At 44.0% G+C, this 24,654-nt stretch overlaps 2 protein-coding genes across 3 annotated transcripts in view; one reads left to right on the top strand and one right to left on the bottom strand.

Annotated features, from left to right (window-relative positions):
* Positions 1 to 855: 855 nt before the first annotated feature.
* Positions 856 to 14,705, bottom strand: ZBTB5 (zinc finger and BTB domain containing 5). Of its 2 annotated transcripts, XR_003413978.2 has the most exons (3): positions 14,494 to 14,705; positions 3,113 to 5,281; positions 856 to 1,535 (listed from the first exon to the last, which is right to left on the bottom strand). XR_003413978.2 is itself a non-coding variant. In XM_015079434.3 (2 exons), the coding sequence occupies exon 2, from the start codon at positions 5,275 to 5,277 to the stop codon at positions 3,244 to 3,246; it is 2,034 nt and encodes a 677-aa protein (XP_014934920.3). In that variant the 5' UTR covers positions 5,278 to 5,281; positions 13,121 to 13,850; the 3' UTR covers positions 856 to 3,243. The 2 variants fall into 2 exon arrangements, 1 of the variants encoding a protein (XP_014934920.3); XM_015079434.3 differs by lacking the exon at positions 14,494 to 14,705 and adding an exon at positions 13,121 to 13,850 and having other exon boundaries at positions 856 to 5,281.
* The window catches only part of POLR1E (RNA polymerase I subunit E), a 29,408-nt gene continuing 19,434 nt past the window's right edge, over positions 14,681 to 24,654 (top strand). The window contains exon 1 of the mRNA XM_015079487.3: positions 14,681 to 15,235. The gene's annotated coding sequence lies outside the window, so the exon portion shown is untranslated. The remainder of the gene's footprint in view (positions 15,236 to 24,654) is intronic.

The raw sequence follows: 24,654 nt of genomic DNA, 5'->3' as shown, positions 1-24,654 counted from the left end.
AACCAGAGCACCTGCTTCCCTTTCTAAAATCAGGACATCTAGTGACCTGTGGGTTCTGCCCCGCCCCCCTCCCCCCCCCCCCCACCACATGTGAGTTATTAGAACCTCTCCACAACACCTTACCCCTCATCTCCTGCTCAGCTCCTTCGCTTGTCCCTCATTGAGGGTGGGACAGCCAGAGCCCAGCGGTGATCATGGCACTTCAGGCCGATACCTAGACCATCAAAGCCAATATACATGGCAAGGAGAACTGGGTGAGGTCACAGCACTCTAAATTTAGGGTCAAGAATAATTGGAGGTAGATGCATTTAATTTTTATTTTAAAATCAGTGTCAGCACCTTCACACTTTACTCCCTTTGTCCATCTCCCCCGCCATCCCCACCCCCAGGTGGATGCCCTTTTTCTGATCACCACCTTGCTTATTCCTCCTGAGGCCAGGCCCCCTGCATGGCCACAGCCCCGCTCCTGCTGAAGGAATCAGGTTCCGGCTCTTCCCCGCCAAGCCAAACTGGCACACGGAGCTTTCACCCTGGGAGGCAGGTAAGGGAGCGGCAGAAAGCACAGGATTAAGCAGGCTGTCTAAGAGGAGGACAGGGTGTGCGGAGAACAAAGCCTCACGCATGTCCTCGCCTCCAAGACGGACAAAGTGCAGGGAGCGCAGAGGGACTGAACTGAGGGGAGTGACCCATAATTGTGAGTGACCGCGTGAGGAGTGTTTGGTAGGAGGTTTGGGTTTTTTATGTAAAAAGTACCGGTCAAGGCAGTGTTAGCAGAGAAAGCCATACTACTTCCCTGTCTTGTTTCAACCTTAATAACCTAAGTGAAGAAAAAGAACACGTTTAGTTAGAGGCATGTATGTGACAAATTTTTTATTTCAAAATCTCAAATTTTGACCAGCATAGCACCATTGATAGGGGTGCCCTGAAAGAACTTTATGATTTGATCACCAGAAATGATTACGCCAGGCTGTAATTAAGGCTAACCAATCAAAATCCAGGTACCCAATACCAGTTATAATTCAGGTAGAAACTTCGGATCATAGGAACCCTGAGACTGGTTTTACAGGGAACCTCTGAATTATTTTCTAAGTTCTACAGCATGTATGAGGACACTGGCCCAAAAGCTTGCTTCTCACACATAGAAACCGACTAAGAGGTAGATGAGAGATTCCAGATTCCATCTAGCAGTGGAGAGACAGGGCTCCAGCCGCTGTGTCAGAGACAGGCCCTAAAGCAAAGTCCACTTAAGCCTGAGCTGAGGTGAGGGCGCAGCCTCCTGGCACCTCCTCCTCAAGCTGGAAGGGAAAGGAGGCTGGCACTGCTCTCCCCATTGCTACCGGTTCCTCTCCCTGGGCCTAGGCAGGGCCTCTCTTGTGCTCCACCTTGACCTACCTGCCTCCCAAGGTTAATGTCCTCACAAGACACCGGTCCCCACGTCAAGTAGAGGGGTAGATGTAGAGCCTCCTCACATCAAGACTGCTGACAAAAGCCACACACACGTGATCCCCTATCCTCCGACGGTCTCTTTCCCACATCTGGAAAGGAGAGGAATCACAGAAGTTTCTCTTTTGGCTTTTCTCCCTGGGGCTCAGTTCACAGGTCGATGCTGAGCCCAACTCTGAACGTTAGGATTTTATCCACAGACAGGTGTGTAACTGCACACGCTAGATTCAGGGGAGAAAACCCATGCTGATTGTTTCAGGCTACACGTACTTAGCTTGCTAAACAAAGGAAGGATTTCTCTCGATTATGCACAATGGTTTGGTGTCTCTAAAAGAGCTGTGTAAAAACTGAACTCCTGTTCGTGCATGAATTACACTGACTGCACGAGCTCTACAGAGGCATGTCCCCCTCGAGGCACAGAAGCCAGGGCTCGACCTAACACAGGTGCCAGCAGCAGCCCTGACAGCGCAGGAGGGGCTGGGAAAGCGAGGCCCTGGGGCCCAGAGAGGCCCCGGGCAGTGGCCCAGATGTCTCCTCAGTGTCTGGTGCTGCCTGGTGACTGCCATGCTCTGGGCTACCCAGCTCTCTTACAGAGTCTGGAAAAGAGTTATCTGGGAACACTGCTACGTTTGGATTTTAAACATTCAGTATTGGGTGGGGGAAACAACAGTAAAAGCTCAGGTCTACACTTTAAAACTACAGTATATAAAAGTAATAAAACCCACGGTGGAGGGGGTTAACATCATTTTTGGTTAGTCTGCAACAAAAACAGTAACGTAGGCCTGGGAAAGATGCCACACGGGGCAAGAGAGTGTGAAGAAGCGAAGCAGAGAATGGGCTTGTCGCTGGGTGAGATGTGTCAGGCTGGCCCGGCCCCCGAAGCCTGGATGGAGCGCAGGGTAAATGCGCCATGAAAGATCCCACAAAACAGGACTCCACACCATTAAAACAAAGACAAACACCAGCTCTTTTCTGACTTCCAAACATGGAGCTGTAACATATGTGACACAAGTTGGTTAAGACCCCACTAAAACAGCACATACAGAAACAATACCTCACTTGTCACTCCCTACAAGTACATACTCCATTTACAGCTCTGCTTTGAAAAGCAGGAAAAATTGTTCAAACATCTATCCAGCAGTGATGTTTTCAAAAGTATGTACACCTAACGGTCCGGAGAACGCTCGCTCTGGATCCAGTGTCAGCACCATCAAAGTGCAGTGTCTGTGACTGCAAATGAGACGGAAATTTAAAATACAGTACTTTCTGAGGCCTAGGACTAGCTCATGATACACTTTAAAGCATTCGTGGCGGACAGGCGTGTCCTCAAGGGCCTTCCTTTCAGACAGGCACGAGATCGCCACTGGTTACACGTAAGTGCATTTTGCATCACCGTACAGATATATAATATTCCCCTCAGAGGATATAGGAAATTTAATTAAATGCTTCACAGAGTTTTACAAAAATTGCTAAAAAAATTTTTTTGCACTTCAATTCTTAATTTTTAAATGTGCCACTTTTCACACCATCAATTACAAACTACTTTCTGACTGAATTACTCAACCCTAAGGAAGAACTTGGTTTCAGGGACCACGTCCCTCTCCAAAAGTGTGCATTTCGCTCGGAAATGCAGCAGCATACGTGCTACACGTACTTGCTCCCCACGTACCAGCCACAGGAATCTGCGGAGCCACTGGGCGGCCTGAAGCCTCCGCCCCGACGGCGTGAACCACCAACCAGAGGAGATGATGGCCTCGGTCCATCCGCGGCTGGCGTCGGTGTGATCTCAGGAGGTCAGGGTTAGAGCAAAGTGCTGGGCAGGTTGCTACTCTGCCAGCGCAGGCAGGTGGTCTTTGAATGTTTATACAGGTGGCTGGACTGACTGAACCTCTTGCCGCACTTGAGGCAGGCGTAGGGTTTTTCACCTGTGTGAACACGGATGTGCTTCTTGCAATCTGTCAAGGTCAGAAAAGTCTTGCAGCAGATTTTGCAGGCGTACTTGCGAGCCCCCTCTACGACCAAGACGTTGTGCTCTGACAAGGCCTTCTTGCACTTTGACAGAACGTCAGCAGATGCCCTGGTCAGCTGCGGAGGGCCAGGCTGCGAAGGATGGCCGTTCTCAAACGAGGACGTGGCCGCATTCATCATTAGCTGGGAACTGGCAGAGTTTTCTGGGATCTGGGAACTCCTGACAGAAGTTACAACCGGCATTTTGGGAGCTATGCGTCGGTAGTATGGAAAGTTACTGGCTCCTCCTCTTGGGGAGCCCATCATGACCCTGGAGAAGGAGGAGTGGAGGCCCAAACCGGACCTGGAAAAATCCATCCCAAACTGTTCTCCTCCTTGGTAGCCTGAAGTCTGCACACAGGGCAGGCCCATCACTTCCTGCATAGGCCTGACAAAGTGGGAGTCCGCAGGCTCACTGAATGGGTTCTCCACGTGAGAGCCAGGGGCCGAGGAGGGCCCGCCAGCAGGCCCAGCCTCTGGACTCAACAAGTAAGGGGCCTCGCCCTCCAACCTGCAGTCACTGGTGGTGTTTGGGATGTTATCATCATTGTTCTGATTTGCACTAAAGTTACTTCCTCTGCTCTTGTTAAGAAAATTCGAGATGCTAAAAGTCGATTTATGTTCTAGGTTATTTGTGACTTCCAAAATATGGATGTCACCTACCCTGTCAGTGCTAGACTGGGGATCCGAGAAACTCCGATCACTACTTTCAGGGCTGAGGTCTATCTTCTCGGCACTGACCACAACCCCTTCCACTTCCACAGATTCGCTGCCTTCTGCTTGTGAGGTCACATCACTCACTTCATCCTGAGGCTCAGGAGAGCTCAGGGGCTCAGATTTAACCACCACTCTCATGTGTTCCTTGTCACCAAGGCCAACCTCAGGATTTTCACACTGAAAACCACTTTTCTCGGTCGCGGCTTCCTGCTCAAAACTGGTCTCCACCTGAGTTGCACGAGAGGCCATGGACAACTGGGCCATGTTGCTGGCACTGTTGTCAGACTGGCTGGGCACCTGGGCATCTTCTTGAGCACCGAAAGACTGGTCAAACATGATGGCACTATCTTCCTGGTTGTCGGTCATTCCATCAGCCTTAGGGTTATCCACCATTTTCAGGGAGTCTGGTGAGAAGAACTCCTCCCGAGAATGGACCCCTGACGGCCCGTTCTCTGGCGTAACGTCAGCAATGGCAGCCTCCTCCATGGTGGGTCGGAGGCGCTGTCTGGCCCGCTCCTCTGCAGACTGCTTGCGTTTATGAAGGCGTCTTATGGGGAAGGGTGTCCGCTGGTCCAGGTTGCTGCGCATCGACGAGCTCAGGGGGGCTGGCTGCTCCTCGCCACTCTGGCTGGAATTGAGGGCCGAGCTCACGATGCTCAGCCCCAGCTGCTGCAGCATAAAGGAGCGCTGCATGCGGGCACTCTGCTCCTGGACGCGCTCACTGGGGGGAGACATGGGCAGCGTCCTTGTCGTTAAGTAATGTTTACATGCCTTAACGACAGAGTTCAAATGCAGGTGAGAGGCTGCCAATAAGACATCCATAACGTTGCTCTCCCCCAGCATGAGGGTGGAGGTGTACATCATGTCAATCAGTGCAGCAAAGGCCTCCGCTGTCACTACCTCGCTATCCAGCTGGATCATGTTCATGGTCTGATCTCCCTCTGCCACGGAGAACAGGGCTCGGAAATGCGTGCTGCATGCTGCCAGTACAGATCGGTGGGCTTTAAAATGTCTATTCCCCACTACAATGACACAGTCACAGAGCTGACCGTGAAGTCTCTGGTAGTTCAGTTGCTGGAAGATCTGTTCAAAGTGTCCAGGAAAATCCATGATCCTACAGAAAAAAAAAGAAAGAAAGAGTTAAGACTTAGAAAAGCTGAAATCAAAGAGCACAGAGGGTGTGATGAAAAGAGATGTGGATGGCCCAGCTTGGGCCTTTTAAAGCTTTTGATATTTCTGATCATGGGCACACAGACTAAAAACCTGTCCAATGAGGAGCAAATGCCCATTCAGCTAACGGTCCTGGACACATGTACACGTGGGACCAGCTACTGGCTATTTACAGGCTCCCCTTCACTCTTCATAGGACTGACCCTTGTAACACTTAGGACCCAGTGTGTAAGTGACGGAATATCTATCCCGCAGAAGTTAATTCGAATTCTGCATTCCCTAAGGACAAAGAATAAGCTCCCAAGAAATTCCAGTCTTTCAGCAATCTTAAGGAAGTCAAGGGGCAAATCGGTATGAGTGGGTAAGATTTCCAGCTATAGATAGTGATATATCGCACACATGCATTTACCCCCACTCACTGCTGAAACCCCATTAAATGGACACTAAAGATTTTGGATTTGCTGTTTAAATTTTTTTTTTTTTATTTTTGTTTATTCTTGAGAGAGACCGAGACAGAGAACAGGGGAGAGGCAGAGAGAGGGGGGAACACAGAATCTAAAGCAGGCCCCAGGCTCTGAGCTGTCAGCACAGAGCCCGACGCAGGGCTCAGATGCTTAACTAACTGAGCCACCCAGGCACCCCGGGATTTGCTGTTTAAAAGGTATAAACCCACAAGGACAAGAAGAATGGGAAAGAAGTATCAGTGGCATTTTGGAAGCTGGTAAGCAGAAAAATGAATGAGTGCTGACTCAACAAGCCCAGAGAGCTAAATCCTAAACTAGCAATGGACAAAACAACCTGACTTCTATATAAGCCCCCTACCTCCCCAAAGGCTCAGGAACTGGCTTCACGAGTGCCAGTGGAAGCAGACTGAAGGTGATGCCAAGACAGGAGGACTGGCTGGAAGTCTAGTCAATAAAAATATCATACACTGGAAGTTCTAGGGAGAACTTTTAGATGCTGAGCTTAGGGACCCACCCACCTCCTACCCTTGACTGTGCCAGGGAAGCAAAGAGGAAGGGTCTTTCTGTTTTTTACTTCTATAGCGACAGGCTGGTTGCTGATTTTTCCACCAAACATGACTATACATAAAGTGGGTTGAGATCATTTAAAAATAGGAAATGAGAGTGGAAAGAAAGCCAGAGTGCTCCTTAGTGATAATACAGGTACACTGGGCAACAAAGTGAGCCTGTCAACATAAGGGCACCCCAAGCCTATTTTATACTTCATGTTTTTTATAAAAACTAGTCACTTTAAGTAAGGCAATGTATAAAACAGATTGTATTTTCCAAGATGGCTGGCCACATGAAGCTCTCCCATCTTGCATGCTTTCTTACAATGTGACACTGATCCTCCTCTCATCAAGAGGTGGGGTTTGGGTTCACTCCCCCTGAAGCCAGGCAAGTCTATGACTATGGCAGAAATTTGACTTGTGAGCTGGGTTACAAAAGGCAACATAGCTTTCCCCTGTTCTTTCTGGCTTGCTCTTGGAACCCAGCCGCCATGCTGCGAAGAAGCCTAGCTAAAGTCTAGCTGGCGGTTGGCACCTGCTCCCACAGTGAGGATGCCTTCAAAGTGACTTCAGCCCCAGAGCTGAGCCCAGCCAATCTCTAGAACTGTCAGAGATAATAAAATGATTTTTGTTGTTTCAAGCCAGTGAGTTTGCAGAGTGATTTGTTACATGGCAACAAATAACTGGAACCATGTGAAACTTGTTAACATCTCACAAATCAACATGCAAATCCTAGCTCAAGAAACAACTTTTTTTTTTTTTTTTGTCTGCCTACTTTGGGGGAAATCACTTTTTCATCCATTCTTAGTGCATATGGTGCAGATCAGACTGCCCTAAACCTCTGAGTTCCAAGAGTGGACAGATAATCCAGGGAGATCTGGCCACTCCCCATGACTTGCAGGTATGTGACTCAAGCCATGCCAGTTAGAGTCTGCCCTGGCATTCTCTGAACTCAGCTTGCAAGTCATAAGGTAGATGTAAGTCTAGCACCAATGGTGGCCATTTTTGCCTGTCTGAGAAGGAAGCCAACACCAAAAACAATGTCCTGATCACATTAAGACCCTGGGAACCAGCCGTGACTGTAGGGGGCATCACCCTAGGGCTTCCTACTTCGTAAGCCAATGAATTCCCCTTCTATCTTAACCTAGTTTACGTTGGATCTGTCACATAGTTAAACATGAGGTTTAAATCATAATTTCGAAAAACCTAAATAACATGGCTATCTGAAAACATTTTTGGATCTAGAAGGGGTATTTTAAAAATTCAGTCTGGGAGACATAAAAGTTGTTACTCTCAGCTCTGATAGAAGAGAATCATGAATCAAGATCATGGTTATTCAAAGCTCTCAAGCAGCTCTAGCAAACTCAAGAGGCCCAGTGTAAAAGTGATAAAAAGAGCTCATGCTGAGAAGGTAAGTGTTTTAGCAAAAGCTGACTGTCTGAAGCCTTGAAACCAAGGAAAACAACTTCAGGTCTCTAAAAGATTTTAAAATGTGACAATATGAGTCTATATAGTTGGAGGAGATACAGCAAGTGATCTACCAATTTGTAACTGACTCAGAGCAAGCATACAGCACGGTATTTGTTATCTGCAGGAACAGATTTTTAGTAATTTCCAAACTAAATATCATTAAGAAAATACACTTACACCATTGCTTGTTACATTAACATGAATAGTCAAGAGCTGACTGTTTTCTCAATAGATTTACTTTCCTAATAATGCCTTACTTAGACTAATAAAAAAGTTCATTTGTGTTCTAGGAGAACAAACCCATTAATAGCACATTTTAAACTATTTGACTTCTGTATTGACCTACCTGCATGCTTTTCAATAATATACTTAGTTCATAAAGCAAAGTACACCCACACTCAGATATCATCTGCCACCCTATCAAGGGACCTGCTGCCTGTGCGCCAGGCAGGACCTGCACACAAGTTGCCACCTGCAGGAAGTGTCTTGACATTCTAAGGAATTCTTAACCGTTCAATATCCCTAATCTGGAAAAATAACGAAACAGAACTTGTCCTCCACTTTTAAAGACGATACAGACAAAAATAAATGTAAGAGAATAAAACTAGGCAAGGTCCCAGACAAGCGGTCTAGGATTTTTGACAGGGCTCCAAGTCCTGGCGTCCTAGAACATTCAGCCCGCTTCTACTTGATTTGACTAAGTGGAAGTAGGGAAAGGCTAGGGACCAGGTGGGCACACAGGTGCCCAGGGTTAACCCCAGAACCCAATCTGTCATCAGGACTGATTTCATAATCTGTTTCTGCTCTTTCGGGGCTGGCTTGGGAACTGGACAGGTCAGGTCTATTAAAAAGTGAATCTATCAATGACCAAAAGTGAGCATGACTGGGGAACTCAAGCTAAAGCCGGAGCCCTCACCATCTTACCCTACCCCCCAGCTCTCCCTGCTCTGCCACCTTGTTTTCCAGTTCACAGTTCCTGGGGATTAGCTGACCTAGAACTTCATGATTCCGTTTGAGTAAGAAAAGGTATTCATGCCCTACTTACATGCCTAGCACAAACTCAAAATGCTCTTTCTACTAAGACAGCTTTTTGAGGGCAGGGACTGCATTTTCTCCCTCCCAAAGTGCCTGATGTACAGCACCATAAATTATCTTTTGAATGAGCTCTGACTGTATATAGATAAAATATAACACTGTATTACCCAACAGCCATTTTCCTGAGTCTGGTCTCTAAAATCAGCCAAAAACCAGAAAGTCTCAGAATCTCCAAAACAAAGATCAAAGCCTGTGTATGAAAGATTTCCTCATAGGAAAGTCCCTCAAGAGCTCACATACATAGTCTTTTGTTTTAAATAAGCAAAATTCAAGTTTTTCTAGTTTCCTGATGATTGAAGACGAGCAACAGCAATTCTAGAATGAGGGCAAGCAGCGGCTGCACATTGACAGCTGCAAAAAAAGACAGCTGACCCACTAAGGGACAAAAGAGGTCCGGCAACTTGGAGACATGTCCTCGAGGGGCTATACAACCTGAGATCACAATAGCCCGTGAAGGCACTTGTGTATTTGGTATACAGATTCATTCATCCAGTGTTTTGAAGTGCTTGCTTCGTTCAAGGTTAAGTGCTGTGGAGATCTGTATGGCACAGTCCTAACTGTCAAAGGTGCTTGGTGGAAACAAGACATATACAAATAACCATATAACAAAGTGGAAAGCATTAAGTGCCACCAGAGAGATAACTGTGCTTGGTAATTCAGAGAAGGCAAAGGTTATTTCCAGCTTCTTGGTGGCCCTGACAACAGAGCTAGGCACAGGTCTGCATTTGGATAAAATGAGATGTAAAATGCATTCCAGATGGAGGTAAAAGTGGGAGAGGTTTGAGGTGGGGGGAAGCAGGGTATCTGAAAAGTTAAAAAAGAGGCATACAATTTTGAACCAAAGACTATCATCACTTTTCAGGTGACTTCTATAAAAAAAATTTTGTTTGTTTTGAGAAAGAGAGAAAGAGCATGCTGGCGTGCAAGAGTGCAGGGAGGGGCAGAGGGAGAGAAGTTTTTTTCTTTTCTTTCTTCTTTTTTTTTTGAGAGAGAGAATCTTAAGCAGGCTCCATGCCCAGAGAGGAGCCCAGACATGGACGGGCTCCATCTCATGACCCTGAGATCATGACCTGAGCTGAAATCAAGAGTCAGATGCTCAACTGAGCCAGCCAGGCACCCAAAAATATTTTAATTGTTTTTTAAAGCTTGAGCACAGTACCAGTCAGGGTTCTTGGTTGTAGCAACAGAAACTGTTTCTAGCTAACCTAAGCATAAAAGTAAGCTGCTGAAAGAGTTGATGGGAAGGCTGGACACCTGAGCTGGAACTGGGCAGCAGGAACAATCTGGCCCAGAATGCTGTGTGTGCGCTGAACGCAGCCACTACTACAAAATGCAGGCTCTACAGGGGACTGGATCTCCCCTTGCCTTCATTATTGTTAGTTTCAATTCTTGAACACACGTCTTTTTAAATATTACGTGAGATGAAATGAAAAGTACACTTGAAGTCATTGTGCTGCGTACTGCCACGCGATGTTGTCTCAAGGAAAAATACTCGTGCAACTTTTGAATTGTAAGCTGAACTAATTGCTTTTTTAATGGAACACCATTATAACTTGGGAGAACAATGACTGACAAACTATGGTTCTCAGACTTGAGTATTTGCCACTGATTCTCTTGGAAATGAATGAAATGAGCCTGTCATTTCAAGGAAATCAGTATTTATTGCCTATGATAAAATTTGAGCTTTCAGGTAAAAATTAGAATTTTGGAAAATTTGTATTGGTCACCATGAGTTTGACAGCTTCTCAGTGCTCAAACCCAATGAGATCATTGGTGATACTAATGGAATGTGATTTTTTTAATATTGTATACTAAATGTAACAATATTTGGAAGATCTGCATAACTCAGTGAATCAGTGTTTCCCAAATGACCAATGTTATAAAACTGTGATGTTAAAAAATAAGGTATGGATAAAGAAATGGTTCACAGTGCAAGACACAAACTAATGTATTTCAGTGTAACAGAATATGAAGTTTGTTGATACAGTTTCAGATGACACATTGCAACTAACCAACCACTTAAGAAAATACCATTTGCTCAGTTTTGTTATAGTATCAGAAAAGACTATCCAAAGTTATCTGAAAAAGCTACTAAAATACTCCTCCCTTTTCCAAATACATATCTGTGACGCTGGATTTTTCTTGGTATACATGTTCTCTGTCTCTCTCTCTCTCTCTCAAAAATAAATAAACATTAAAACATTAAAAAAATTTTTTTAATGTTTTCATTTATTTTTGAGACAGGGAGAGACAGAGCATGAGCAGGGGAGGAGTAGAGAGAGAGGGAGACACAGAATCTGAAGCAGGCTCCAGGCTCTGAGCTGTCAGCACAGAACCCGACGCGGGGCTCGAACTCATGGAGTGTGAGATCATGACCTGAGCTGAAGTCGGACGCTCAACTGACTGAGCCACCCAGGCGCCCCAAAATTTTTTTTAAAAAAGATTGTATCATAACAAATTGAATACAAAAGCAGGAATGAGAATACACCTGTGTTAAAGTAGACATTAAAAGGATTACAAAAAAATGTATATCAATACCACCCTGGTGCCCACAACTTGGTTTCAAATACCATTTTCTAGGGGCACCTGGGTAGCTCAGTCAGTTGAATGTCCAGCTTTGGCCCAGGTCATGATCTCGCAGCTCGTGAGTTCGAGCCCCACGTCAGGCTCTGTGCTGAGAGCTCGGAGCCTGGAGCCTGCTTCAGATTCTGTGTCTCCCTCTCTCTCTGCCCTTCCCCTGCTCATGGTCTGTCTGTCTGTCTGTCTGTCTCTCTCTCTCTCTCTCTTTCACACACACACACACACACACACACACACAAATAAACATTTTAAAAAAATTCAAATACCATCTTCTAACAAAAGGAACTAGTGCTCTTTGGAGAAATGGCTGATTCTAGGACTGAGGCAGAAAATACACAAGCCTGCAGTATCTTACAGTGTCAGAAAGTAAGGAAATGCTTCAAACAAACAAACACGATAATGTATGTGAATGGGACGCAGGACCAACAGGAGAAAGAACTCCCAAAGGCCAAAGGTGGAACAATTTAGCAAAAAGATAAAACGGTACTGGACTATACCCCAAATGTATACAATAAATATCCATAGGTCCATACTGATATACACAAACACATAAATACTGGGGAGAGAAGAGTCAAATCTCCTGTGCAGAAGAATTCCAAATAGTTTACGTAAATTCTCGACCCTCAAAGAGATGGAGGGGTGGAGCCCCTTGATGTGAGCTGTGCATGGTGACTTCCTTCCAGGGCACAGGACAGCATGCCTATTTTATTACAATGAAGTCAGTACTCCCACACAATTCCTAATATGTTTGAGCTGCCCGAAAGATAAATCAAAGCCTTTAGCAAATATCTGTATAACTAATCAAATGAAAGGCACCCCCCACAACTGGACCCTGAGATCAAACGTCACTGCTCAGTGATGAAAATGCTGTAAACAACTCTAAGGGCAGCAGTTTGCTCAAACAGCTGGTCTTCTAGCATATGAGAAGTTCGCTTCATACTTAGACAAAAGGTGCAGTGTCATGTCCCATTCCGTCCCACCTGCTACACTAGCAAATTCTGGCTCTGGTAGACAATGTCCATATTTGAGAAATGGTAAGTACAGCAAAAGAAAAACCTACGCTTCAAACTGACAGAGGAGAACAGTATTGACTCAAATATCTTAAACTTATCTTTTCCCTTTCTAAGGAAAAGATGAGGCAGATTCAAGATTCTGTGTCAGCCCTACAGCAAACTTTGTCATATCTCACTGTATAGAAGATATTTTTAAGTCTTACCCACACTGAAGAACTCCAGTATAATTCATACTCAGTACTTTTAATATTAAAACATTTGCATGCATTTTGTATCAAAGTGGTTTTTAAAAGTGACTTCAACTTCTCGTGACAGTCTTACAACAAAGTCTCTTTTGAGAGCACTGACCTCTAAATTTAGGAAACACCCTACTCTAAGATGTTTTTCTTCCAAATCTTATCACGTTCAGAATTTTGCTAGAAATACCTCAATTAACCAGAATAGAGCTTGCCAGCATCCCCAGCTAACTATGTCTTAACACAATTTTTAGGAGAAAAAAGGCAAATCAAAAAAAAAAAAAAACAAGTTGATTTCAGAACTCTTAAAAAGTCCTGGTTCATTTATTCAGCAAAACGCACGGGCCCAGAATAGGTCCCCAACCAGTTAGTCTTACCTGGCAGGTCACCAAGCTGTCAGTGGTGGCCAGGCCAGTCTTCCCAAGTTTGCTAAGATTTACAGTGAGGGTTAGAGCAACAGTGGGAAGCCTTCCTTTGGTTTAGTGGCTGTTCTTAACATTCTTTCCTCTTTCTCCACCTGGTCTCTTCCCTCCACCTCTGCTCTTTTAGCTTGAGGCCAACCACCCTCTCTGTGGAAATCTTAAGACTTTGGCAAATGACGAGCAAATTCTCCAGAAGACTACTAGGCGTCCAGCACACCTTTTTAATTATCTAAGGCACAACAGCCCATACAAGGATAACAAATCATCAATGATTAAGGCACAGCATCCTCTACAGATCCCAATGTAAGTAACATCTTCTACTTACTATAACTGAAAAGTATATTAACATATTTTGCAAGAAGTTTTGTTTCAATTCTCGAAGGTGAGGGGTTTCTTCTATTCAAATTACCCAGAACCCGAGCCTTTTACTTAGTAATCAAGGCTTTACTGTTTTTTTCCCTAAAAAATTTCCTCCGAATAAATATTTAGGATTTGTCTCCTATAAAGGACTTAGCTTCTTACAGTACCCTCCACCAGGCCAGAATGCGGGCTTTTTTTTTCTTTTTGTAAGGTAAAAACCTAACTCTCCACCCCTCCTTAATTCACTGCCTGATGTTAGTTAGCATTTATGTACGAAGCTGTCCTCCAAACAAGGGGAAGAGGGGCAACAGCAGTTCTTACCACTGCACCGCCCCCCCACCCCCACCCCCACAGCTCCCAATATGAAGCCTGGAAGTAATGGGTATTCAGTAAATGCCCATAATCAGTTTAGTCCTTCGATAACCAGCGGGGACATTCCAAAAGACTAGCTCCACCCCTCCAGGGTCAACCGCCGGTCTCCGATTCCAGAACGCCTTGGCCTTGCTCTGATGAAAGGAAACCTCGACGCTCACAGACCCAGGAAGGGGGCATCGAAGCCACCCGACCCCAACCCGTAGGGCGGCAGATCCTCTGCTAACCCGCCAGGCTATAGGTCCTAGGCCTTTCCCACCCCATCCCAGTAACCAACGTCGCCTGCCCGCAGAGTCGTGGGGGCAAGAGCCCCCGCCCCACCCGGCAGACAGACAGCCTGGCGTCGGGACCTGGGGGACGCCTGCGCAGAAGGACCCGCCTCCCACCCGCCTGGCCCCTCCGCTCCGGAGGGTAACAATACCCCTTCAGAAAGACGGGCAGGGTAGGCGGGGGTCACCGGTACGCGTCTGCGCGCACCCCGACGCCTAGGCTCGAGCGGACTCGCGCCGACAGCCTAGCCCTCCAGGAGCTCAACGGTCTCCACGTGAGCGCGCCCGCGAGCCCCACCACCGCTGGTGCTGACAGGGTCGCCTCACCTGAGCCGGGCTCCGCCCCCCTGCTCGCTGGAGGAGGCGGTGACCCTTCTCCGATCCGACCTGACAGTGTCGGAGGAGGCGGGAACGTCCAGCCCGGCGTCTCCGCGATGGGATTTCCTCCCCCTTCCGCCCACCCCGCCTCTCGTCCCCCAGCTCCTTCAGTCCTTTCGCCGCCGCACTCTGAGAACACCACGGCAGCGGTGGACAGTAAACGGAAGTGACGCCCGCGAGGGAGCCTACTCTGCTCCATTCCTCCTCCCTCCGACCGAGCTTCAGCCAATCAGAATGGGACGGGGCGGGGCCGGAGCAGAAGTGCAGCCAGCCGGCGCGCGGAATCCGAAGGAATTTACTCGGCCCCCCCGTAACACCGACCAATCGACGGCCCCAGGAGCTCGCTGTGTTTACTACCGACTGAATCCGTGAGCGCTGGTGACCAATCACCATTTTCCTTACAACACGTAAAACTGTTATCAAACGCCTTTTAAGGCGGGATTTAGTACTAAGCGGCTCTAGGTTTGGACTGTAGAAAAGAGACTTTGTGCTGCAGCCAATCGAGAGCCGCTGTGGTGGAGGTGAGCGGGTTTTCCGCCTAATTGTGCCAATCACAGTCGCGGCTCTCTGAGGTCTGCGCGAGCTACGGGGCGAGCCCGCCGGGACGGTGTCCCACCATTGGCTGGACCCAAAGAATTTCTCCGCTCTCGCGGCGGCGCGCCCTTCGGTGACCTCCGGATCTCTCTCCGCAGTGAGTGCTCTTCCCGGAGCTCACATACACACACGCAGCGGTCCGGAGGTTGACTTCCCATCTTGTAGACTTGGGGAAAAATAAAAATAACATTCCAAGAGTCTGTGTGGGTTGAATGAAGCCAAATCCAGGCTAAAAACGCTGCATACCAAAAATACTGTCTGTCCGACAGCAGTTGGGTGCGGTGCGGCCCCACGTCCAGTCCCGGCGGTGGCGTCTCCTAGTGCGGGCGCCCGAGGAGTCCGGCAGGGGTCCCGGGCCCGACTCGCCCTTCGCGCTGCCGTATCAGTGCTCTAGGTCGCATCAGCCTGCCGCCGCCAGAACCCACGTGGAAGGCTCGCGGGTGTACGTGAGACCCTGTCAGAAAAGAGCAGGCTCCGGGGCGGATCCCGAGCTCCCAGGTGCACGTTCGGATGGAGAACCGAGCAGCCTCCCGGAGGCACCGGGCCCTGGGCTGGAAGGAAGCCTTCCTTCTCGGGTGAAGAGGAGACCAGCGAGCCCGTGAGGGGCCTTCCGGCGGGAGCTGTCCAGGAGCTCTGCCTGGCTCCGGAGACCAAGGCAGGCAGGGGATCGCCGCTGGGTTTTTTGGGGTGGGGGTAGGGAGAGATCTGAAATGGAACACCCCACTTCTTCAGAACTTAATACCCAAATATCATTACAGCCGATCCATCCATTCCGACGTTACAGGTTGGAAAAGTTGCCCTTTGGATTTATTTCTTTAAGGCCTCAATGAAATCTGATGGTAAATTCTGTTCAGATTACCTGACATTTTATAGCCCTTACACATATTTAACTGCAGATTCGGCGGTAGAACTGTATATATGGAATTCTGACGATAATCTAGGCAATGTGAGAGTTCCTTTCATATACATGATCCTTACAAAAATGTTGTGAGCTAGGTATCTTAGATTTACAAACTGGGAAAAAGTTTAAAAGATTTATATTTTCATTACTTACGAAAGTGTGAAAAGGCCCCTTCCTATATTGTTGGTGGGAATATCATTGATGCTCTCTTTGAAGATAACTCAGTAGTATCTCTCAAAATTTTAAATATGCATTCATTCCCTTTTAGCTGGCACTTGTTTCTAGAAATGATTCTGAAATACACAAAGTTGGAAATATATATAAGAGGTTTTTGATTACAAATTTGTTAGTAGAAGAAAAAAGGAAACAATCTGAATGTGCATCTACAGAGGATTACAAAAAATTAATGTGTATATATTACTGTTCCTTTATCTCTGATCCCAATACATATAAAACAAAATTAATAAAAACCTGCATGTGGAGGTACAGGAAAGCTTGTAAATGTATGGCTAAGTATCAAAGGATACTATGAAACTGTTCACAATAGTTACTTAAGTAAATGGAGTAGGTGATAAGGAAATGTTTTAAGAGGGCCTTCTTGATTTTTAGTCTGTATATACTTATGTGTTAATTTAACTTTTATGATAAGCTTTATTATTTTAATAGCACTTATGAAAACCAGGAGTTTTAGTTATGGTTTTTAAATCATTGACAACATTCTTCCTAAATTAAGATGTAAATTTCCCAATAAAAGTATCAATAAGATTCCTTTTGAAACTAGACATTTGATTCTAAGACTCGCAAGGGAAGATAATATTGCAAGATTAGCCAGGAAAACTCTGGAAAACAATTACAAGGCAGCCATAGCCCTAACAATTACTAATGTATTTCATAATGCTTTATTGTGTAAGAAAAAAAATTTGGAGAGAGGATTTGGGGAAGATGGCAGAGAAGGGAGCACCAAGAATCTGTCTTCTCACCCAGACAATAATTGCACTGGCAAAATCTGACTGGTGCAACTGTTTTGGAACTAAAGTCTATTGAAGGCTTGCAACCTCTAGAGGAAGGCTTGGATCGTAAATTGCAGTAAATTTTGGTCAGTTTTAGCTCTTAGGACAGTAGAAGCTACCCATCCCTCACTCCTCAGCCACGTGGCAGGCAGCTGTGCACTGGTTCCTGGAGCCCCTTGTACCAGCTTATGGGGGCCAGGATGGGCAAAAATGGACTCTGTCCTCCAAATATATTTGGGATTGCTGACTGCTGCTTTTGATTACATAGGTGCAGATGAAGAGACAGGCACCTGTTGTTGCCCCATAACCCCCCCCTTCCCCCATTGTTGCAAGTCTTTTCTCCTCCAGCAGAAGCAACTTACTGAGGATTTGAAGCAAAAACTGACAGAATTGGAGGGAGAAGCAGTTTTACCATAGTAGTTGGAGACTACAATATCCCATTCTCAATAATGGAGAGAACAACCAGACAGAAGTCAAGAAATAGAGGAATTAACACAATGAACCAACCAGATCTAATAGACATGTCCAGAACACTGTACTCAACAAAAACAGCACACATTCTTCTCAAGTGCACTTGGGACATTTTCCAGCGTAGACTGTATGTTAGACCAGATAAGTCTCAGTAAATTTTAAAAGATATATATTATACAAAGTATCTTCTCTGACCACAATGAGATGATGTTAGAAGTCAATAACAAGTAAAACTGGAAATTTTTAAATTTTGTGGAAATTAAACAATGTACTCTTAAGTAACCAATGGATCAAATTAGAAATTGCAAAGGAAATTAGAAAATACTTAAACGTGAATGAAAATGAAAACAGATCAAAACCTTTGCGACACAGGAAAAACAGTGCTAAGAGGAAAATTTATAGCTAAAAATGCTTACATTAAAAAACAAGGGGCACCTGGGTGGCTCAGTCGGTTAAGCATCCGACTTCGGCTCAGGTCATGATCTCACAGTTTGTGGGTTCGAGCCCCATGTCAGGCTCTGTGCTGACAGCTCAGAGCCTGTAGCCTGCTTCAGATTCTGTGTCTCCCCCTCTCTCTGCTCCTCCCCTGCTCATGCTCTGTCTCTCTGTCTCTCAAAAAATAAACGTTAAAAAAAACAAAGATTTCAAATTAACAAACTAACTTTAGAACTTAATAACTAGAAAGAATAAATTCAAAACTGCTGAAGGAAAAAACTAATAAAAGGGTAGAACAGAGATAAATGAAACAGAGAATAGAAAACAATAGGGAAATTAACAAAACCAAAAATTGGTTCTTTGAAAAGATCAACAAAATTGATGAACTTTCAGCTACGTGAATCAACAAAAAAGTTAAGACTAAAATTGCTGAAATCAGAAATGAAAATGACATCACATTACTAATTCTGCAGAAATAATAAGGATTATAAGAGACTACTGTGAACAATTCTATGCCAACAAATTAGGTAACCTAGATGAAATGAACAAATTCCTGGAGATACAAAACCTACACTAAATCACAAAGAAACACTAAATCACAAAGAAATAGAAAAATCTGAAGAGACCTTTAACTAGCAAGAAGATTAAATCAGTAATCAGAAATCTCCTGCCAAATAAAATCCCGGACCTGATGACTTCACTGGTGAATTCTACCAAACATTTAAAGATTTAAATCTTTCTCAATCTTGCCCAAAAAATTGGAGAAGAGGAAATACTTCCTAACTTCCTAACAATTCCTACACTTCATTCTTCATTCTTCTTTTCTTTCTGTATCATTTTGCTGATACCAAAGACAGACAAAGGAACTATAGGAAAAGAGAACTACAGATCCATATCCCTTATGAAGATTGATGAAAATATTCTTAACAAAATACTAGCAAGGGGCACCTGAGTGGCTTAGTCGGTTAAGCGTTCGACTTTGGCTCAGGTCATGATCTCACGGTTCATGACTTCAAGCTGGGCTCTGTGCTGACAGTGTAGAGCCTGCTTTGGATCCTTGTCTCTCTCTCTCTCTCTCTCTCTCTCTGTCTCTCTGCCCTTCCCTTGTGTGCCCATGCATTCTCTCTCTCTCTCTCAAAAATAAATAAACATTTAATAAGAAAAAAACTTAAAATACTAGCAAACTGCATTCAGCAGCATATCAAAAGGATTATATGCCATGACAGGTAGGATTTATTCCTGGAAGCAAGTATAGTTCAATATACAAAAATTAATCTATATAATACACCACTTTGAAAGGAAGGGAAAAAACCCACCTGGTCATTTCAACTGATGCAGACAAAATATTTGACAAAATTCAACACGCTTTCAAAAACACCAAAAAACTAGGAATAGAAGGAAACTACCTCAACATAATGAAAACCCACAGCAAACACACTCAATAGTGAAAGACTTACTCTTTCCTCTTAAGATCAGGAATAAGATAAGGATACCCACTTTCACAACTTCTACTCTTATTTTTGTTTAATTTTTAAAATTTTTATTTAATTTTTGAGAGGGAGACAGAGCAGGAGGGGGGGAGGGGCAGAGAGAAGGGAGACACAGAATCTGAAGCGGGCTCCAGGCTCTGAGCTGCAAGCATAGAGCTGGATGTGGGGCTCAAACCCACAAACTGCAGGATCATGACCTGAGCCAAAACTGGCTGCTCAATCAACTGAGCCACCCAGGTGCCCCTCACAACTTCTTTCCAAGATAATAGTAGAATTTCCAGCTAGAGCAATTAGGAAAGAAAGAAAAGAAAGAAAGGAAGGAAGGAAGGAAGGGAGGAAAGGAAGGAAAGGAAGGAAGGAAGGAAGGAAGGAAGGAAGGAAGGAAGGAAGGAAGGAAGGAAGGAAGGAAGGAAAAAGAAAGAAAGAAAGAAAGAAAGAAAGAAAGAAAGAAAGAAAGAAAGAAAGAAAGGGCATCCAAATTGGAAAGGAAGAGGTATTATCTCTCCATTCCCACATGATAGGATCTTATATGCAAAAAATCCTAAGTATTCCACACAAACAAAAAAACCTGTTAGAGCTAATAAATGAATTCAGCAAAGTACCAGGGTACAAAGCATGCAAAAATCAGTTGCATTTTTGTACATTAACAATGAACAATCTCCAAAGGAAATTATGAAAACAATTCCATTTACAATTATATCTAAAGATTAAATACTTTCAAATTAACCAAGGAATGGAACGACTTGTACAATGAAAATGACAAAACATTACTAAAAGAAATTAAGACATAAATAGAAACCCATTCCATGTTCATGGATTGGAAGACAATATTGATAAGATGTCAACACCACCCACAGCAATGCACAGATTCGATGAAAGCACTATCAGAATTCCTAATGATACTGTTTTGCAGAAATAGAAAAACCCATCCTAAAAATAATATGGAATCTCAAGGGACCCCACACAGCCAAACTATCTTGTAAAAGAAGAACAAAGATGGAGAACTCACGTTTCCTGATTTTAAAACTTACCATAAAGCCACAGTAATCAAAACAATGTGGTACTAGCATAAAGACAAATGTGTAGACCAACGGAATGGAATAGAAAGCCCAGAAAAACCCCATACATATATGGTCAAATGATTTCTAACAAGAATCTCAAGAGCATTCAATGGGGAAAGGACAGTCTTTTCAATAAATGCTGCTTGGAGAACTGAATATCCATATGCCAAATAATGATTTGGGCCCTTAGTACCATATACAAGAATTAACTCAAAATTGATCAAAGACCTAAATGTAACACCTAAAACTACAAAACTATTAATAGAAAACATAGGAATAGGACAAAATCTTCATGACACTGGATTTGGCAACAATAAAAGGAAAAATAGACAAACTGGACTTGGAGAGAATTAAGAAATGTTCATCAGACACAATATCAACAGAATAAATCGGCAGCCCACAGAATAGGAGAAAATATTTGCAAATCAGATATCTGATAAAGGACTAATATCCAGAATATAAAGAACTAAAACTCAACAACCAGGGTGCCTGGGTGGTTCAGTTGGTTAAGCATCCAGCTTCAGCTCAGGTAATGATCTCACAGTTCATGTGTTTGAGACCCATGTCTGGCTCTGTGCTGACAGCTCAGAGCCTGGAGCCTGCTTCAGATTCTGTGTCTCCCTCTCTCTCTGCCTCCCCCAGTTCATTCTCTCTCTTTCTCTCTCTCTCTCTCTCTCTCTCTCTCTCTCTCTCTCTCTCAAAAATAAATAAACACTAAAATTTTTTTAAAAAATAATCTATAAAAGAAGAAAACATGGAACGTGTCTATAAAAAAAAACCTGTTATAAAGACACAAATAGGTTAAGAATAAAAAGGATAGAAAAAACTAAATCCTGCAAACACCTCTCATAAGAAAGCTGGAGTGACTATGGGAATGCAAGCTGGTACAGCCACTCTGGAAAACAGTATGGAGGTTCCTCAAAAAACTAAAAATAGAACTACCCTACGACCCAGCAATTGCACTACTGGCATTTACCCACGGGATACAGGTGTGCTGTTTTGAAGGGACACATGCACCCCCGTGTTTATAGCAGCACTATCGACAATAGCCAAAGTATGGAAAGAGCCCAAATGTCCATCAATGGATGAATGGATAAAGAAGATATGGTATACACACACACACACACACACACACACACACACACACACACACACATATACAATGGAGTGTTACTCGGCAATCAAAAACAATAAAATCTTGCCATTTGCAACTACGTGGATGGAACTGGAGGCTATTATGCTAAGTGAAATTAGTCAGAGAAAGACAAAAATCATATGACTTCACTCATATGAAGACTTTAAGAGACAAAACAGATGAACATAAGGGAAGGGAAGCAAAAATAATATAAAAACAGGGAGGGGGTCAAAACAGAAGAGACTCATAAATATGGAGAACAAACTGAGGGTTATGGGAGGGGTTGTGGGAGGGGGGATGGGCTAAATGGGTAAGGGGCACTAAGGAATCTACTCCTGAAATCGTTGCACTATATGCTAACTAATTTGGATGTAAATTTTAAAAAATAAAATTTAAAAAAAAAGGAAGGTGGAGTGACTATATTAATGTCAGCTGAAGTGGACTTCGGGACAAGATATCAAATAAAGAAGGACAATTTGAATGATAAAAGGGTTAACACATCAAGAAGTAACAAGACTGAATGAATATGATCCTAGTAACAAAGTTTCATAACGAAGGCAATATGACAGAACTAAAAAGAGAAGTTCCAAAGACTTTTAACAGTATCCACCCTTGAGTTGCTTTTCTTTCCATTTTTGTGTTCCTCCTAGGAAGTTAAGTCCTAAGGGCAAGGATCATATATTTTCATTGTTCTCTCCCAAAGTGCCTTGGGAGTATTAGAAGACAGAATGAAGATTTTAAAAGATCTGAAACATGTTTGGAGCAAAATTTGACTGTGTGTATTAAGAATCTTTTAGGGGGGAGTCTGAATGGCTCAGTCAGTTGAGTTTCCAACTTCGGCTCAGGTCATGATCTCACGGTTTATGAAGTAGAGCCCCGCGTTGAGGCCTGTGCTGACAGCTCAGAGCCTGGAGCCTGCTTCGGATTCTGTGCCTCCCTAGCTCTCTTCCCCTCCCCTACTCATGCTCTGCCTCTCTCTCAAAAATAAATAAACATTAAAAAAAATTTAATTTTTTTCCAATGCTCATGCTTTTGGATCAATTAATTCAAATCCTATGACTCCATCCAAAGGAAGTCATCCAAAAAGCAGATAATTTTATGCTTTAAAGGTTCAACACCTGAAATTAACATAACATTTTATGTCAACTATACTTCAATTAAGACAATTTAAAAAGAAAAAAATTTTTAAATAAAAATTTAAACCCCATGGGAATTGAAAATAATGTTTATTCTTTGTTCATTACATGCAAAGCCATAATAAAGCTTCTTTACCATAGTAAAAAAAATTAAAAGTTCACTGAAATGAAATGGGAATTGTGTAAATGTTCAACTAGAGGTAAGCTCTGTGACAGCATTCAATGGATTATCATGTGTTTTTGAGAAAATACATCCAAGATAATGTTATAAAAATTTTTAGAGGAGGATACAGAATTGAATACAATACCAATCATATATGTATACATATACACAGAGAAAAATCTAGAAAGAAATAAATCAGAATGTTAATAATGCTTGCCTTTATGTGGGGAAGGGATGGTGAGTTACTGTAATTGCATTCTTCGTATTCCCCCCCCAATATTGTACATCACATATGTATTAGTTTAATAATTTAAAAAATATATGTTGAGAAAATTTGAAATAACTGAACAGACTGATTTTAACATGATTAAATTTAACAAGCCTTCATACAAAGCTCTGAATTGCTGTTTTTTAAAAATTGCAGGTTTGGGGGCGCCTGGGTAGTTCAGTCGGTTGAGCATCCAACTCTTGATTTTGGCTTAGGTCATGATCCCGGGATTCTGGGATCGAGCTCCGTGTTGGGCTCTGCACTGAGCGTGGAGCCTGCTTGAGATTCTCTCTCTTTCTTCCTCTGTCTCCCCAACTTTCATGCATGCTCTCTCTCTCTCTCTCTCTCTAAAATAAAATAAAATATTAAAAAAATTGCAGGTATGATGGGACTTAGCAGAAGCAAAGTCAAGAATTTTTGGTTTATTTTTAACTCCAAATAAGTTTACTGAACAGTTTAAGATGCTTAGAGTCTTTTTTTTTAATGCTTATTTATTTTCAAGAGAGAGAGAGAGAGTGTGAGTGGGGGAGTGCAGAGAGAGAGAGGGAGATATAGAATCTGAAGCAGGCTCCAGGCTCTAAGCTGCCAGCACAGAGGCTAACACGGGGCTCAAACTCATGGAGTGTGTTATCATGACCTGAGCTGAAGTCAAACGCCTAACTGACTGAGCTACCTGGGCTCCCCAAAGATGCTTAGAATAAATGCACATATTGGTTTAATTAGGAGAGGCATGGCATGTATCCTAAGGGAAGTGATGGATCCTTTCTGTGCTACCCAGCCCAGAACTGGACTATTCATCCATGTGGGGTCCCACAGTGTATGAGGGATCCGGATGTATTGGCATGTGTCCAGCAGTGGCTACTAGAAGCTTTCAGTGTGACATAGCTGAGGGGCTGGAGGGAATTGCTGAGAAAAAAAAAAAGCAGATAAATGGAAAGCGTGGTCAGAGTATTCAAGCGTCTGAAGGGCTCAGGGCAGAGAAGTTTGTCGTGTTCTGTGTTGCCCGAGAGCAGAAATAGAATAACGGGGGGGAGCTGCAGAAGTTAGATTCAGCTTCATGTGAGGAAAAACCTGTCCTAGGTGAATTCTGCCTCGTAAGGAATGAGTGATCCACGTCTACAGAATACAAAGTCTGCATCAGGGATATAATGGAAGGGAAAGGAAGTACAGAATGGTGAACAGGAGAGTGAGACTTACAGAAAAAGAGAGAAAGGAAGGAAAAAGAGAGGCAGAGGTGGAAGGAAGGAAGAGAAAAGGTGAGGCAGAAGAGACCATTTGGGGAGTAGGTGGTGAGTTGCCGCAAGCATTCTTTCAGGTCTTCATTAGCCATATCCCAGACCGCCAGCAGATGGAGACGTTACTCAAGGAAAAGAGGACTCTAACTCCCTCCAACACCAACCCCTAACCCTATCCTTTCCTTATTCTCTAAATATGCATTCCCTCTCC

Source organism: Acinonyx jubatus, chromosome D4 (genome assembly GCF_027475565.1).
Source record: "Acinonyx jubatus isolate Ajub_Pintada_27869175 chromosome D4, VMU_Ajub_asm_v1.0, whole genome shotgun sequence".
In the NCBI taxonomy this organism is placed as follows: Eukaryota; Metazoa; Chordata; class Mammalia; order Carnivora; family Felidae; genus Acinonyx; species Acinonyx jubatus.
This window is presented reverse-complemented; position numbering and strand designations above follow the sequence as displayed.

What these genes read in the sequence shown, in the direction of transcription:
- ZBTB5 (XM_015079434.3), bottom strand. Translation starts at nt 5,277, where the DNA reads ATGGATTTTCCTGGACACTTTGAACAGATCTTCCAGCAACTGAACTAC.